Genomic DNA, 17,475 nt, shown 5'->3' on the forward strand with positions numbered 1-17,475 from the left:
CATCACATCATAAAAAGTATTACAGTAATTATTTCAAACAACTATTTGGAATAATACTCTATCCAAACAAAGCCTTAATTTTCTCCAAATAAAAAAGAGATGGAAAGAAAATAAAAAATAAAAATAAATAAATAAGAAACAAAAAGGATGGAAGGGAAATATAAAACAAATAAATGAGAAACAAAACATACCAAATCTCTTTTGACTAGAAATATCATTATAGGCTTTTAGACCAAATCTTTAATAGCATTTTCTGTTTCTTTTTATGTTTGGAGGAAAAAAAAGAAGTAATGGAAGGGTAAATTTGTCAATTTATCAATTTGATTTTGATCTTTACTATTGACCATTAGTTTTAATGGAAAAAACTAATAGTGAAATTTTAACCCAAATCATAAGGGAGATTATATATATGTTTTTTAACCGTAGAGAAATTATGTGGTAAAGTATCAAATCACAGGAGGTAAAGTATAATTTACCCAACTTAATATTAGCTAGCCTTTACAGTGGTAAAGCAAATGGGTCTGTGGTTGCTCTTGATTGCCAACATACATATACGTAGATCATCCGCATTCTTGTGCTAAATTGCCAGCGTAAACCATATCTTTTGATTTTCCAATAAATACTGGAAAAAAAAAAAGAGTAACGAGTCCTTCTATACTACTGGAAGATTATTGATTGTTCACCCAAATTCGTCAAGTTTCGAAAAAAAAAAATCTTTAGAGTGAATTGAATCGAATTCAAATTTTGTGTTTTGCGATAATTCCTAAAAGAGAACGAAATGCAGATTTTGAGTGTTAAAATATTTTAAGAAATAGTGATACACATTGTAAGTTTATTAGCACAGTCAAGGCACAAAAAGATAAGAGTAACAACATCAAGCATTATACACGATAAATAAGACACAGAAGATGATGAACTTCTCGAAGGGGAAAAAAATTACTAATAAAAAATAAAAACAAAAAAGAGAAAGCAGTGTTGTCCACAAACTAGAGAACGGGAAGCCACGGCAGCTGCTGTTGCTGCCAGGAATGATTATGTTTTCTTCTTCTTCGCCCACAGGCTGCGGTGTCTCCATTTCCTATCATCTGTATAGTAACCAATGAGAATTTCAGGAATGTGAGCGATTTTTCTGTAATCTTCACTTTCTTCCTTCTGATTCTCTAACAGCTTCTCTCTCAATTGAGAACTCATCTCATACAGAGTCAGCCGTTGAAGCTGGCTCAACTGCTGAATACCCAATGGTAACTCCTCTAGTAATGGAAGTCGTTCCAGAATAAGATTTTGGAGACGAGGCAGTGCACCCTCCTCCACTCTCATCCATCTCAACCCTTCCATTCTCTTTAAGTGCAACCACTTCAGATTTAGGAACCCTCCAGCCTTGAAACACAACCCTTCTCCCTGGTAAGATCCACAGAAATTAATACTATCCAAATTGGGCAAATGTTGGAGGGATTCAAGCGGATCCTCCTCGCCCCTTAACCTGCTCCAATCCAAATCTATTCTTACCAAGCCGTAAAGACGAGCTACCCATTGTGGCATCTTTTCTAAGCGGCCACACAAAATCAGCATACGAAGAGATTGAAGAAACGAAGAAGAAGAAGAAGAAGAAGCAGGAGGACGATGATTTAGATCGATTATCTCATGATCGTCACCTTTACCAATTGAATCAACACATAATTCCCGAAGACTGGTGAGATTGGCAAGGGAGGAGCAGAGCTCCTTTCCGTCTTCTCTTCTTAACTTTGTAATATATAGCTCTCTTAATTGGGTCAGCTTTCCTATCTCCTTGACTATTGTGGATCCACTACTTGCATCTATGGATTTTAATATTTCTAGGGCAAGAAGCCCTCCCATATTTGAGGGAGCTTTAAACCCATGATATCCATAATCATCATCGGAAGAATCAACTTGTTGATATACTTTGAGAAACCGAAGTTTTTGCAGCTTTAGGATTTCCATGGGTAATTCCCTAACTCCGGTTTTTCCCAAATTCAGATACTCCAAGTGTTGAAGCTTCCCAATGCCTTTTGGGACTCTCTCCACTCCTGTACCATATAGGTCCAGATGCTTGAGATGAAACGAGTTGAAAATCTCATTTGGTATTTCCTTCCGTGTCTTTTGACCTCTCAAATCCAAAACCTTTAACAACTTACTACTCCTTAAAACATCAGATAACAACATACTGGACAGGAGTGGGTTTTTCGATCCAATTGTAACGAACGACCGAAGGTGGTCAAAGAAATAATTTGGTCTTTGCTGGGTGTTGTTACTACTACTACTATGGACTACTAGACGGCGTACCTGCTCGGACGGCCACATCGTTGGTTGTCCAGTAGTAATTGTGACCATGTTTTGTTCTCTTGACTTGGAAACGATAATTTCTCGCAATAGATCATGGACTCGACAATTTCCTTCATAAAACACACGAGTCACTTGAATTAGGCTTCTATTGACGAGTTCACTGAGATAACCCAAAGCTACATCTTCAATATTGATTCCTTCTCTCCATTCTACAAACCTCTCAGCAATCCACAAATTAACGAGTCTCAGGCACCCTATTTTGTAATCCTCTGGATAAATACTTGTGTACAACAGACATGTCTTTAGATGCCAAGGCAGGTCGCTATAACTGAGAGAAAGTATCTTTTTAACTCTGTCCAACTTACCCGTGCCTTCTAATTCACCCCCAAGACTGCGTCGAACCATCTCCCATTCATCTATTCTGTTTACATCTTTCGAAGCCAAAAGCCCGCTGATTGCAAGAATTGCAAGGGGCAAGCCCTCACATTTATCCAATATAACTTTGGCAACATCCATCAAATGGCCAGGGCAAGTACCTCCCTTAAAGATCTTGTTGCAAAACAGGGTCCACGAATCTTCAAAGGACAGTGGCTCCAATCTGTTGATATAACCCCGAGATTCAATGCAAGAATCAGAGGCTACATCAGATTTCCGAGTTGTTAGCATGACACGGTTGCCGTGGCCACTCTCGGGCAGAGCAAATTTGATGGTATTCCAAAATTCCACGTCCCATACATCATCAAAAACAATTGCATACCTTCCAGCTTGTTGAAGAAAATCTTTGATAATTTCTTTCAGCTCGGTGGTAGTCATGGACTCGATCGATTGCGGGACTGGTTTCTTCCCTGCCTCGTGTAACTGCCGAATCAAGTCTTTCAGGAGGTACTGAAAGTCACATGTTTGAGAGACAGTTACCCAAGCACGAACTGGGAAATGCCTTCTGACTTCAAGATCCTCATGGACTCTTTTCACTAGGGTAGTTTTGCCAAGTCCTCCCATACCAACCACTGAAACAACTTTCAGTTGGTGATCATCCCCTTGGAGGAGCTGAGAAATTAGATGTTTCTTGGGCTGGTCAATGCCAACTAATTTATCTTCTTCCACAAGCAGGGCATCATCTCTGCTATAGCGCCATGTTGTGTTGTTCACAGCAGAAAGTGAGTTGGACGCTTGGGCAGAGATACCATATTCGGATTGGTACCTTTGATGACCTGCAGAAATACTTTCGATTCTGGACTTGATGCTTTGTATTTCGCTGGCAACTCGATGACGAGCTCTCAAATTCTTGATGGAGCTGAAAATTCTCCGAACAAAGCCGTAGAATCCTGTTGGGAGATGCCGAGCAAAGCGAGCTACAAAATCATCAAGAATGTCTTCAGTGTCATAAGCAGCCTCTCGCACTTGCTTGATCCATTCTTGGAGCCTGGGTTGAGCATCTTCTTCTTTTGCTTCTGCCTCTCTCAGGAAAGCTGTCATGTGCCCCAACTCGTCCCTGATGAATTGGACCTCTTGCCGAAGCCCTCCCAATACTCGTCCCTCCTCGCGCAGAAAAGTTGAGAGTTGATCCAGCACGAAAGAGAGAACCGTTTCTGCCATTTTCAGTCTTTCTCTTTAACTTGAGAATGTCGGGGAAGGCGGCTTCTGGTTTATAGGACAGTCCACTTGGTAATATCTTGAAAGGAAGAAGGAAGAGGAGGTTATAGATTCATAAGCTGATGAACTTCGATGCTATATGGTGCAGTATTTATCAAAAAGAAAAAGAAAAAACTAACCAATTAGAAGAAACTAAAGCAAGAAATTGAAGACAAGAAGATGGGCGGCAACGTGATTGTGAAAGACGAACCAGCCTTACCTGCCACAATACAAAGTCATGGAAGCTATTAAGAAGGCTCTGCAAATGGTGGGGTGCACATGTCTTCAGGACCTTCTTTCAACTGTGGGTCCTTTGGTCGGATAATAACGAAGGAGCACCGTTCAACTGTGGTCCTTCTTTACAAGTAGAAGGAATAAAACTACCGCAAAATGTTTTGCTCCTTCTGCTAACATGTATAACCTTCCTTCCTCTATGGAACTAATTTCTGCTAACATGTACGTGTGCTGCAAGTTGCAATTATTTATTTTGGTGATATTCGTGCCAAACATATTCCTAAAGTGTGGTATCTCAAAACAATCAATTAATAAAGGGAATCCATTGAATGTTTTAGTCTCATCCCATTATTTGTGCGTCAACTATTATTTGAGAATCTAATATCTCTTTTGATTGAGAATTGAAAAATAAAATGTCATGTAAGTCTAAAAACTAACCTAATATGTCTAATAATTTTTTATACGACCTAAAACTGTATTAGTTTGAAAAATAACTTTATTTTCAATTATTGTAAATGATTTCAGAGGACTAATTTTTTGTAAACTTTAATCCTAATTACTTAATGACATTTGTATCTCTATATCCACATTAAAACGTACACGTAAACTATGTAAATACATTTTTTTTTATGTTCAAATAAATTATCTAGACATAGACTAATTCAAATATTGGAGTAGAGGTGTTTATTTTGTTCAATTATTAATCAATATTTGTCCAAGCATGTTAATAGAGACAAAAATGATGCTACACAAGTATGGAGGTGCTCTTTTTTTCTTTTACTCTAGTAAACATATTATTTTCGGCACCACAGTAACCAAGTTAGTGTTAGCCCCTTGTGATCACCAATTTAATCTATTATCTCACTTCTTTCTTTCTTTTGTTTTTTCTATCCCTCCTTTTGCAGTTGTGGAATTACTGCATCTAGGACTAGATAGGACGAAAGGCCGCTCATTTTACCAATTAGAAACGTGGCTATGTTCATAAAAAAAAAAAAAAAAAAGCCTTGAACTTCAAGAAAAGTAAACAAATCTCAGCACTTACTTGAGAGAGAGAAAATGAAACCTCTGGCAATAGCTGATCTGAACCTCCTGTCAAATCCAAGTTTGATGAAAAAGAGAACACGGGCTAGGAAGATGATAATTTGAATCAAAATTAAAACAATGCTATATGTGCAAGGCCTTTAGCTAGGAAGATGGAGTATTATAGAGGAGCAGTACCGTTATTGATAAGAAAGTGGAGTGAAATTGGCGGTGACTTTCCTGGTTGGATACTAGTAGAACAATTACTCAACGTGGTGGACCTAATTAATAAGAATGTGGATCTCATCCATTGGCTGTCAGAGTGACACATGGCAATAAAATCGAGACTTAAATGATATGGGGTTATAGTCCCTTGTTAGGTGATATGAGAAATGAGTAGTTTAGTCATTTCACGAAATATTAATTGTATTCAAGTTAAGATGGATAGTGCTTAATTTTCCATTTATGAATTATGTCAAAGTTACACAATTCTTTTGAATTTCCAAATTTTCCACTTCCACGTCGAGAGTTTTCCAATCATTTCTATTTAGAATTCTAATTTTGCAACTTCACTACATAGGTCCAGATTTACTTTGAAAAATTTTATGTCGATTCAGATCAATTGCTTGCATGCCTAATAGTTGGTTAATACATCTAAAATTCATCTAACATATTTGTGCTCTTATGGTACATAATAGCAAAAGCCTTAATTTTATTTGTCTGTGAACATTAGGCTGTTGGCCGGCTGGTATATCAATTTGATTAATCGAATTATAGTCTTGCTGGCCTGTCCTTCCAACCCACAATGTGCTCATAAAATGTTGGACGTGAAGAAAGAAGTGGAATTGAAAATATTGGAGATGGCTAAAATTGAATGTTCAGCATAAGACAATTGAGGTGAACCCTTAACCACGTAGCCAAATCCGATCACCACCATCTTATCATGTCTAATTTTTCTTTTTGTTTATTGCAATGAGTAAAAAAAAAAAAGATACACTCGAATACGTCAAATCATAATTTCATGTTTCTATTTTTCTTCTTTGCTTCTTTGTAAAATGAATGACTTTGGATCACCAGTGTAATCTTTCATCTCAGTTCTTTTTCTCCAGCTGTGAAATTATTACAACTAAGACTAGGTTAGGAGCAAGGGACATGAAGTAACCGGAGGATAAGGTGCATCATATGAGCCACTAGGGATGTAATCGAGCCAAATCAAGCTCGAATATGGCTATACTCGAGCTCGACCGAGTACAAAAAATCGATACTCGAAACTTGACTCGAGGAACTCGCTTTAAGTTCGAGACTCGACTCGATAAGACTCGACCTTTAGTCAAGCCTTATCAAGTCGAGCCTAATCAAGTTTTTTGACTCGACTCGACCAATTATGTTATTACTTTTTTGCCATTATGAAATTTTATTATAGAGAAGAGTTTATTGTAAATTTCGTAAAACTTATACCTATAATGATCATTTTATAATTATAATATATATATATTATTTAAATACCCCCGACTCGACGAGTAGCTCGACAAGTCTCGAGTCTCAAAATATTTGCTCAAAACTCGACTCGAATGACGATCGAGTAGCTCGAGACTTGGCTCGAACTCGGTCAACTCAAGTTCAACCCAAGCCGTTGACCGAGCTACTCGCGAGCTACTCGATTATGACTCGACTCGCGTACATCCCTATGAGCCATTTGAACACTGTATGCTGAAAAAGCAGCTTTGAAACAAAAGAAGAAGCAGAGGCACAAAATTTTCCTATGGTTCCTAGAAACAGTATAAGAAAGAAGATAGAAAGACATTATTGACATTATAAATTCTTGTCAATTAATGTTTGTCATTTCTATATGGTAACTTACTACAGAAAAATTGTCAAAACCGTGTGAGAAAGTTAAGGACAAAATACGAAGAAAATTCTTACTCATCAAGAAACTGCAGCGAAAAAAAAATTGGAGTAGAGATGATGGAAATAAGAAGAAACTAACGCAAGAGAGATGATAGAAATTGAATGGAATGAAGATAGTTAGCAACGTGATTTTGAAAGGCGAAGCTACACTACAAAATCATGGAAATTGTTAGGGAGACAAATGCAGTTGGTGGGGCGTTCACTCTTCAGCACCTTTCGGCTGTGTTTCTTCGATCAAATAAAGGAGTGGCTACCAGTGTACCACACCATCGTTCAAAAGCAATGATGTCTTAAACTTAAAACGTGGTGGCTTGGACATTGATTTCATTGACGTAGAAATAAAGGGAAAATATAGATTTAGTCTCTAATATTTTGCCTTTCGGCAGTTTTAGTCATTAAAATTTTGAAAAATGCAAATTTGATTCTCAATGTTTAGCACATGTGCAATTTTATCCCTAAAATATTGGTAGGAACAAATTTGGTCCCCTATGTTATAGTCTTGAAGCAGATTTAGGATGATTGACGAATTTTTTCAAATATTGGTAGAATCTGCTACGTGTGATTACATGCTTGTTAATTTTAAATATCTTAAAAAAGAAGTAAAATAGCGAGTACTTTTCAATAATAAGACCAGTTTACATGATGCCATGCCAGTAACTAATTAATCAAGAGAAAAAAAAGAAATAAAATTTGTTAATCTATATGAAAAAGTAAATGTTACGATTTTGTGCTTGGCATAGTCAGGATAGAGTGTAAAAATGAGTTCTATATCGATGAATTGGGTGCTTCAACTAATTTTAGTTAAAAATTTTCAATTTTTACTAGTTAATTAGTTAGCATATGAATTATCAGTTCTTAATTTTGGTGTTTAAAGTTAGCTACTATTTTGCTTCTTTGTTTTGAAATGTAATTTAATGGACACATAATTAGACGTGACTAAATTATGTTAGTAATCGAAAAAAATTCTTCAAATGTCCTAAATCTATTTTAAAATGGATATATTAGGGACCAGATTTGCCCTTGCAAAAATTTTAGGGACCAAAACTACACAATTGTGTTATTAATTATATTATTAAATATAAAGAATTGGATTATAACTAAGTTATTATATTGTGTATATATATGTATTATATATATACATCTATAAATTTAAATATATATATAATTTTTTTTTTTCATATGCGGGGGATGGGGCATGTATATGTAGCCCGGCCCCCAGCTCCGTTTTAAGGTAGGGGAAAATTTTTTCCCCCCACCCTATTTCTACTCTCGCGGGCACCTGTCCTTGTTGCCACCCTTAGCTTTAAGTACCCTTATTTTAGGGTAAATTAAACGTAATCTTCTATGGTTTAACTCATTTTTAAGGTAGGGGAAAATTTTCTCCCCCGGTCCTATTTCTACTATCGCGGGCACCTGCCCTTGTTGCCATCCTTAGCTTTAAGTACCCTTATTTTAGGGTAAATTAAACGTAATCTTCTATGGTTTCACTCATTGTCATATAACCGCTAAAACATTACAAAATATCTATTTCACTCCCTTAGGTTCAGTCTAAACTTACGAAAAATAACTTCTATAACATCATTATTTCAAATACTAATAATGTCCTTACTTAAATGATAAAACGAATAAATGTTTAACCACCTTGGATAGAACTGTAGGGAAATTATGCGGATAAATGTAAAAAAATACAATGAGGTAAAATGCATATTTATTTAAATCACAGAGGGTTAAGTGGATTTTATGATTCCATCACACAAGTTTTTGGGAGCGCATTTAGTTTAATCACCTAATCAATGGTGCATTCCTTCCATTTTCTACTTTACATAAAATCACATAAAGGTTGTATAACTATTATGAAACTTTAGAGGTGTTATGTGGCATTGAAGAAAATTATAGGGGGATTATATGTAATTTATTCTTTTTTACATGAATTGTAGGTATACAGATTATTTTAATGCTTTTTCGACAAAATGATATAGAACTTTTTTTTGGGGGTGGGGGTGGGGGAGGGGTCAAATGATGTTGTAATCAATAGAGAGAAATTTGAGAGTATTAGAAACTAGCTTCCTGAATTTCAAAAAAGAAAGTTAATTAGAGATCCTCTCTTCATATTTTTTTTTTTAAACTCAATAGAACTTAAAATTTGCTAGCGCCACACGTTAATCAAACAAATTTCAAAACCAATCGTTGCTAAACCTTATCCTCAATATTTTAAGATTTTGTCACGTGTAGAAGTGAAAATCTTTAGAGAGAATTGAATCCAAATTTTGTGTTTTCTGATAATTCCTAGAGAGAACGCAATGCAGATTTTCAATGTAGAAATATTTAAGAAAGAGTTATACACATTGCAGGTTTATTAGCACAAAGTAATTATACTGGTCAATGATGAATGATCACGTACGCAATGTGAATTGGAACGCTGGCAAATTTGGAACGGAAAGAACAGATTGGGAGATACCTATCACGTAAAAGGAGTCACACAATAAACTTGTGTAGGTCCAACGTTCGCTATTTTATCAGACAAGCCATATGAATGTAGGTTTGTACAAGGAGAAGTGAGGATAAATTGGGTTTATGTATTATCTCTGACCAAGATTTAAAATTGATCATTTGCTAAATCAATTATAGAAAAGATCAAAGCACAAAAAGATAAAAGAGTAATAACAACATCAATCATTATACATAATACATACAATAAATAAGAAGGTAAGATACAGAAGATGATGAACTTCCCTCACGGATTTCGAAGGGGAAAAAAATGACTAATAAAAAATAAAAACAAAAGAAGAGAAAGCAGTGTTGTCCACAAACTAGAGAACGGGAAGCCACGGCGGCAGAGAATTTCAGCGTGAATTGAATCGAATCCTTTTGTGTTTTGTGAAATGCAGATTTTCAGCGTAAAAAAATATTTTAAGAAACAGTGATACATATTGTAGGTTTATTAGCACAAAGGAATTATACTAATCAATGATGAATAATCACATATGCAATGTGAATTGAAACACTTACTGATAACTTTGGGAAGCAAAAGGGAAGATGATCGTCCTCATCATCGTCAAGAGGGAGTAAATTCAACCCCTTCAGTTGGAGAAAAGAAATTGAAGAAGAGGCCATCATTTGGATTTTTGTTTGCCAAAAAGAAGGGGCACCAGAAAAGTACCGGACCGTGAATCAATGGCCTCATTATTCGTTGGGCTATTCTTCAAGCTCGTCGTTTGAGGCATGAAATAAGGTCATTCCGGAATTTTGTTTACAGGTTATAGTGTTCTCTTCAAAAGAAGCTCATGCAAGCTAGAGCTCCATGATGGGAAACAGTTTCCTTCTAGCTTAATCGGTGAAACAGATTCCACGCAGCCACCCTTAATTAGACTTCTACCATGATGGCAGATAATGCAAAGGTAACGTTCTGGGGATGTATTTGTGGGGGAAACTAAAGTTCCTGTTGGCGTCCGAACTCGATGAGAGGGACAGCAAATCCAAAACTTGGTGTATGTCCAACATTCGCCATATTTATCAGACAATCCATATGAATGCAGGTTTGTACAAGCGGAAGTGAGAACAAATTGGGTTTATGTATTATCTCTGACCAAAATTTAAAATTGATTGTCTGCTAAATCAATTATAGAAAAGATTAAGACACAAAAAGATAAAGAGTAATAGCATACAGTACATTAACAACATCAAGCATTATACACAATACATACAATAAATAAGAAGGTAAGACACAGAAGATGATGAACTTCTCACACGGATGTCGAAGGGGAAAAAAATTACTAATAAAAAATAAAAACAAAAGAAGAGGAAGCAGTGCTGTCCACAAGGGAAGCCACAGTGGCTGCTGCTGTTGCTGCTAGGAAAGATTATATGTTTTCTTCTTCTTCTCTTCCCATAGCCGGTGCTCTCTCCATTCCCCATCATCTGTATAGTAACCAATGAGAATTTCAGGAATATGTGCGATTCTTGTGTAATCTTCACTTTCTTCCTTCTGATTCTCTAACAGCTTCTCTCTCAATTGAGAACTCATCTCATACAGAGACAGCCGTTGAAGATGGCTCAAGTGCTGAATACCCAATGGCAGCTCCTCTAGTAATGGAAGTAGCCGCAGAAATAGTATTTGTAGACGAGGCAATGCACCCTCCTCCACTCTCATCCCTCTCAGCCCTTCCATTCTCTTTAAGTGCATCCACTTCAACTTTAGAAACCCTCCAGCCTTGAAGCACAACCCTTCTCCCTGGTAAGATCCACAGAAATTAATTTTACTCAAATTGGGCAAATGTTGGAGCGATTCAAGCGGATCCTCCTCGCCCCTTAACCTGCTCCAATTCAAATCTATTCGTAGCAAGCCGTGAAGATGAGCTACCCATTGTGGCATCTTTTCTAAGCAGCCACGCAAAATCAGCATACCAAGAGATTGAAGAAAAGAAGAAGGATGATGATGATTTAAATCGATTATCTCATAATCATCACCTTTTCCAATTGAAGCAACGCTTAATTGCCGAAGACTGGTTAGGTTGGCAAGGGAGGAGCAGAGCTCCTTTCCATCTTCTCTTCTTAACTTTGTAATACGTAGTTCTCTTAATTGGGTCAGCTTTCCTATCTCCTTAACTATTGTGGATCCACTACTTGCATCCATGCAGCTTAATACTTCTAGGGCAAGAAGCCCTCCCATATTCGAGGGAGCTTTAAATCCATGATATCCATAATCATCATCGGAAGGAACAACTGGTTGAAATACTTCGAGAAACCGAAGTTTTTGCAGCTTTAGGATTTCCATGGGTAATTCCCTAACTCTTGTGTCAGCCAAATTCAGATACTCCAAATGTTGAAGCTTTCCAATGGCTTTTGGGACTCTCTCCACTCTCGTACCCCATAGGTCCAGATGCTTGAGATGAAACATCTTGAAAATCTCATTTGGTATTTCCTCCTGTGTCTCTTGACCTCTCAAATCCAAAACCTTTAACAACTTGCTACTCCCTAAAACTTCAGATAACAACATTTTGGATAGTAGCGGGCTTATGGATTCAAATGTAACGAACGACCGAAGGTGGTCAAAGCAATAATTTCGTCTTTGTTGGTGGTGCTGGGTGTTGTTACTGCTACCACTATGGACTACTAGACGGCGTACCTTATCAGTCGGCCACGTCATCGGTTGTCCAGTAGTAACTGTCACCATGTTTTGTTCCCTTGACTTGAGAAGAATAACTTCTCTTAATAGGTCATGGATTCGACAATATTGAGGTATTCCTTCAAAAAACACCTTAGTCACTTGAATTAGGCTTCTATTGACGAGTTCAATGAGATAACTCCAAGCTACAATTGCAAAACTCATTCCTTCCCTCCGTTCCACATACCTTTCAGCAATCCACAAATGAATTAGTCTAATGCATGCTATTTCATAATCCTCTGGGAAGATGCTTGTGTACAACAGACATGTCTTTAAATGCCCAGGCAAATCATTATAACTGAGAGAGAGTATCTTTTTAACTCTGTCCAGCTTACCCGTGCCTTCTAATTCACCCCCAAGGCTGCGTCGAACCATCTCCCATTCGTCTATTCTGTTTACATCTTTTGAAGCCAAAAGCCCGCTGATTGCAAGGATTGCAAGGGGCAAGCCCTCACATTTGTCCAATATACCTTTGGAAACATCCATCAAATGGCCAGGGCAATTACCACCATTAAAGATCTTGTTGCAAAACAGGGTCCTCGAATCCTTTACAGAGAGTGGCTCCATTCTGTAGACAAGACCCCGAGATTCAATGCAAGAGGCAGAGGCTACATCAGCTCTTCGAGTTGTCAGCATGACACGGTTGCCGTGGCTACTCTCGGGCAGTGCAAATTTGATGGTATTCCAAAATTCCACGTCCCATACATCATCAAAAACAATCGCATACCTTCCAGCTTGTTGAAGAAAATCTTTGACAATTTTTTTCAGCTCAGTGGTAGTCATAGACTCTATCGATTGTGGGACTGGTTTATTCCCTTCCTTGTGTAACTGCTGAATCAAGTCTTTCAGGAGGTACTGAAAGTCACATGTTTCAGAGACAGTTACCCAAGCACGAACTGGGAAATGCCTTCTGACTTCAGGATCCTCGTGGACTCTTTTCACTAGGGTAGTTTTGCCAAGTCCTCCCATACCAACCACTGAAACAACCTTTAGTTGGTAATCATCCCCTCGGAGGAGCTCAGGAATAAGACGTTTCTTGGGCTGGTCAATGCCAACTAATTTAGCTTCTTCCACAAGCAGTGCGTCATCTCTGCTATAGCGCCATGTTGTGTTGTTCACAGCAGAAAGTGAGCTGGACGCTTGGGCAGAGATACCATATTCGGATTGGTATCTTTGATGACCTTCAGAAATACTTTTGATTCTGGACTTGATGCTTTGTATTTCGCTAGCAACTCGATGACGAGCTCTCAAATTCTTGATGGAGCTGAAAATTCTCCGAACAGAGCCGTAGAATCCTGTTGCGCGATGCCGAGCAAAGCGAGCTACAAATTCATCAAGAATGTCCTCAGTGTCATAAGCAGCATCTCGCACTTGCTTGATCCATTGTTGGAGCGTGGGTTGAGCATCTTCTTCTCTTGCTTCTGCCTCTCGCAGGAAAGCTCTCATTTGCTCCAACTCATCCATGATGAATTGGACCTCTTGCCGAAGCCCTCCCAATAGTCGTCCCTCCTCGTGCAGAAAAGTTGAGAGTTGATCCAGCACAAAAGAGAGAACAGTTTCTGCCATTTTCAGTCTTTCTTTTTAACCTAAGAATGTCGGGGGAGGCGGCTTCTAGTTTATAGGACAGTCCAGTTGTAGTATCTAGAAAGGAAGAAGGAAGAGGAGGTTATAGATTCATAAGCTGATGAACTTCGATGCTATATGGTGCAGTATTTATCAAAAAGAAAAAGAAAGAACTAACTGTGGGTCCTTTGGTCGGATAATAACAAAGGAGCATCGTTCAACTACTGCAAAATGTTCTATTATATGTGCCACAATAACTCAGGCCCTTCTTTACAAGCGGAAGGAATAAAGTTAAAACGCCGTCGGATTGGACTGGACATTATTGATTTCTTTGACGAAGAAATAAAACTACTGCAAAATGTTTTGCTCCTCCTGCTAATATGTATAACCTTCCTTCCCCTATGGAACTAATTTCTGCTGGCAATTAATAAAGGGAATCCATTGAGTATCACTTGAATTTTTTAGTCTCATTACTTGTGTGTCAACTATTATTTGAGAATCTAATATCTCTTTTGATTGGGAATTTTGAAAAATAAAATATCATGTAAGTCTAAAAACAAACCTAATATGTCTAATAATTTTTTATACGACCTAAAATTGTATTAGTTTGAAAACTAACGAATTATTTTTCAATTATTGTAACTGATTTCAGAGGACTAATTTTTTGTAAACTTTCATCCTAAGTACGTAATGACATTTGTGTCTCTATATCCACATTAAAACGTACACGTAAACTATGTAAATACATTTTTTTTTATGTTCAAATATATTATCTAGACATAGACTAATTCAAATATTGGAGTAGAGGTGTTTATTTTGTTCAATTATTAATCAATAATATTTGTCCAAGCATGTTAACAGAGACAAAAATGATGCTACACGAGGATGGAGGTGCTCTTTTTCTCTTTTACTCTAGTAAGTATATTATTTTCGATTTCTTCTTTTTATTTTTAAAAAATCATTCTTAATTAAGAAAATTAGCGTTATCCTACTCATAACATCATAAGTCAAAAGATCATGTAAAGTAAATTAAAGACCATGTAAATTTCTGCTAACCAATTAGTATTTGTAATATCAAAGAAACCTTAGGAACAAACCACTCAAACTAATTTTTACAATAATTAATAAAGTAGAAATTCTAAGTTCAGTGTTATTTTTTGTTAATAGCAGCTCATGAGTGTGAAAATTGTGGAAGATAGAAGCAATCAAATCAGCATACTATTTAAACTTAGGATCCATGAGCGACTAATAACTTGGCCAAAGTATTTTATCCCGCTGATTTAATTAACTTCAAAAGTTTTATTGAGCTGACTGACACAACAATTGGGGCTCCAATTAACTATAGTAATAACGTGACTTAGTTCAAATTACAAAACTCAATCACAAGTAATCGTACGGAGTTGAATAAACCATATAAATAAGGCGCCACAGTAACCAAGTTAGTGTTAGCCCCTTGTGATCACCAATTTAATCTATTATCTCACTTCTTTCTTGCTTTTGTTTTTTCTATCCCTCCTTTTCCAGTTGTGAAATTACTGCAACTACGACTGGATAGGACGAAAGGCGGCTCATTTTACCAATTAGAAACTTGGCTATGTTCATAAAAAAGAAAAAAAAAAGCCTTGAACTTCAAGAAAAGTAAACAAATCTCAGCACTTACTTGAGAGAAAATGAAACCTCTGGCAATAGCTGATCCAAACCTACCCTGTCAAATCGAAGTTTGCCGAAAGAGAGAACACGGGCGAGGAAGATGATAATTTGAATCAAAATTAAAACAATGCAGTATATGTGCAAGGCCTTTAGCTAGGAAGATGGAGTATCATAGAGGAGAAGGTAGAGGAGCAGTACCGTTATTGATAAGGGTTTGTTTGGATTGTGTTTTATTTGGAATATTTTTACTGTAGCACTTTTTGTGATGTGAGATAAAAAGGTGTATTGAAAATTATAATGATGATGTAAGTAAATAAAATTGGGGAAATAAAACACAATCCAAACAATCCCAACGTGGTGGACCTAATAAGAATGTGGATCTCATCCATTGACTGTCAGAGTGGCACATGGCAATAATATCGACTGTGACTTTCTCACTTTCCTGGTTGGATGGTAGAACAATTAGATCAGAGTACCTTAAGATTGTGGACCTAAGATTGTCGCACATGGCAATAAAATTGAGACTTAAATGATATGGGATCAGAGTACCTTGTTAGGTGATCGGAGAATGCGTAGTTTAGTCATTTCACGAAATATTAGTTGTATTCAAGTTAAGATGGATAGCGCTTAATTTTCCATTTATTACAAGTAAGACTAGGTTAGGAATAAGGGACATGAAGTAACCGGAGGATAAGGTGCATCATATGAGCCACTCGAATACTATATGCTGAAACAAAAGAAGAAGCAAAGGCACAAAATTTTCCTATGGTTCCTAGAAATAGCAAAAGAAAGAAGATAGAAAGACATTATTGACATTATAAATTTCCATCAATTAATGTTCGTCATTTTTATACGGCAACTTACTACAGAAAAATTGTGAAAGCCGTGTGAGAAAGCTGAGGATGAAATATGAGGAAAATACTTACTCAACTAGAAACTACAGCAAAAAAAAATATATATTGGAGTAGAGCCATAATAGTCAATAAAAAATAAGAAGAAACTAATGCTAGAGAGATGATGGAAATTGAATGGAAGGAAGATAGTTAGCAACGTGATTTTGAAAAGCGAAGCTACACTACAAAATCATGGAAATTATTGGTGGGGCGTTCAGTCTTCAGGACCTTTCGGCTGTGGTTCTTCGATCAAATAAAGGAGTGGCTACCAGTGTACCACACCATCGTTCAAAGGCAACGATGTCTAAACTTAAAACGTGGTGGCCTGGACATCGATTTCATTGACGTAGAAATAAAAGGAAAATACAGATTTAGTCTCTAATATTTTGCCTCTATGCAGTTTTAGTCATTAAAATTTTAAAAAATGCAAATTTGATTCTCAATGTTTAGCACATGTGCAATTTTAGTCCCTAAAATATTGGTAGGAACAAATTTGGTCCCCTAAATTATCGTTTTGAAGCAGATTTAGGATGATTGACGAATTTTTTCAAATATTGGTAGAATCTGTTACGTGTGATTACATGCTTGTTAATTTTAAATATCTTGAAAAAGAAGTAAAATAGCGAGTCTCTTCAATACTAAGACCAGTTTACATGATGCCATGTCGGTAACTAATTAATCAAGAAAAAGAAAATTTGTTAATCTATATGAAAAAGTAAATGTTACGATTTTGTGCTTGGCATAGTCAGGATAGTGTGTAAAAATGAGTTCTATGTCGATGAATTGGGTGCTTCAACTAATTTTAGTTTAAAAATTTTCAATTTTTACTAGTTAATTAGTTAGCATATGAATTATCAGTTCTTAATTTTGTTGTTTAAAGTTAGCTACTACTTTGCATCTTTGTTTTGAAATGTAATTTAATGGACACATAATTAGACGTGACTAAATTATGTCAGTAATTGAAAAAAAATTTTCAAATGTCCTAAATCTATTTTTAAAATGGATATATTAGGGACCAGATTTGCTCTTGCAAAAAATTTAGGGACCAAAACTGCACAGGGACAAAAAAGATTGAGGACCAAATTTCCTTTCACCAAAACTCTAAGGACT

At 36.6% G+C, this 17,475-nt stretch overlaps 2 protein-coding genes across 5 annotated transcripts in view; both read right to left on the reverse strand.

The window, feature by feature from the left end:
- Positions 1 to 815: 815 nt before the first annotated feature.
- Positions 816 to 17,475, reverse strand: part of LOC113779338 (disease resistance protein RPM1-like) — a 104,381-nt gene continuing 87,721 nt past the window's right edge. Inside the window, exons 1-3 of one of the 4 annotated variants that reach the window (XM_027324902.1) lie at positions 15,483 to 15,633; positions 12,558 to 13,900; positions 816 to 2,629 (exon numbers count right to left, since the gene is read on the reverse strand). In XM_027324902.1, coding sequence (XP_027180703.1) covers positions 1,033 to 2,629; positions 12,558 to 13,825 — 2,865 coding nt within the window. In that variant the 5' untranslated portion in view covers positions 13,826 to 13,900; positions 15,483 to 15,633 and the 3' untranslated portion in view covers positions 816 to 1,032. Of the gene's footprint in view, positions 3,974 to 4,153; positions 4,635 to 10,742; positions 13,901 to 15,482; positions 15,634 to 17,475 lie in introns of those variants that run through there. The other 3 variants (XM_027324901.1, XM_027324899.1, XM_027324900.1) reach the window with 3 other exon arrangements.
- LOC113779340 (disease resistance protein RPM1-like) overlaps positions 9,857 to 17,475 on the reverse strand; it is a 38,958-nt gene continuing 31,339 nt past the window's right edge. The window contains exon 2 of the mRNA XM_027324904.1: positions 9,857 to 9,905. The gene's annotated coding sequence lies outside the window, so the exon portion shown is untranslated. The remainder of the gene's footprint in view (positions 9,906 to 17,475) is intronic.

The sequence above is a fragment of the Coffea eugenioides genome, chromosome 8, assembly GCF_003713205.1.
Source record: "Coffea eugenioides isolate CCC68of chromosome 8, Ceug_1.0, whole genome shotgun sequence".
Lineage (NCBI taxonomy): Eukaryota > Viridiplantae > Streptophyta > Magnoliopsida > Gentianales > Rubiaceae > Coffea > Coffea eugenioides.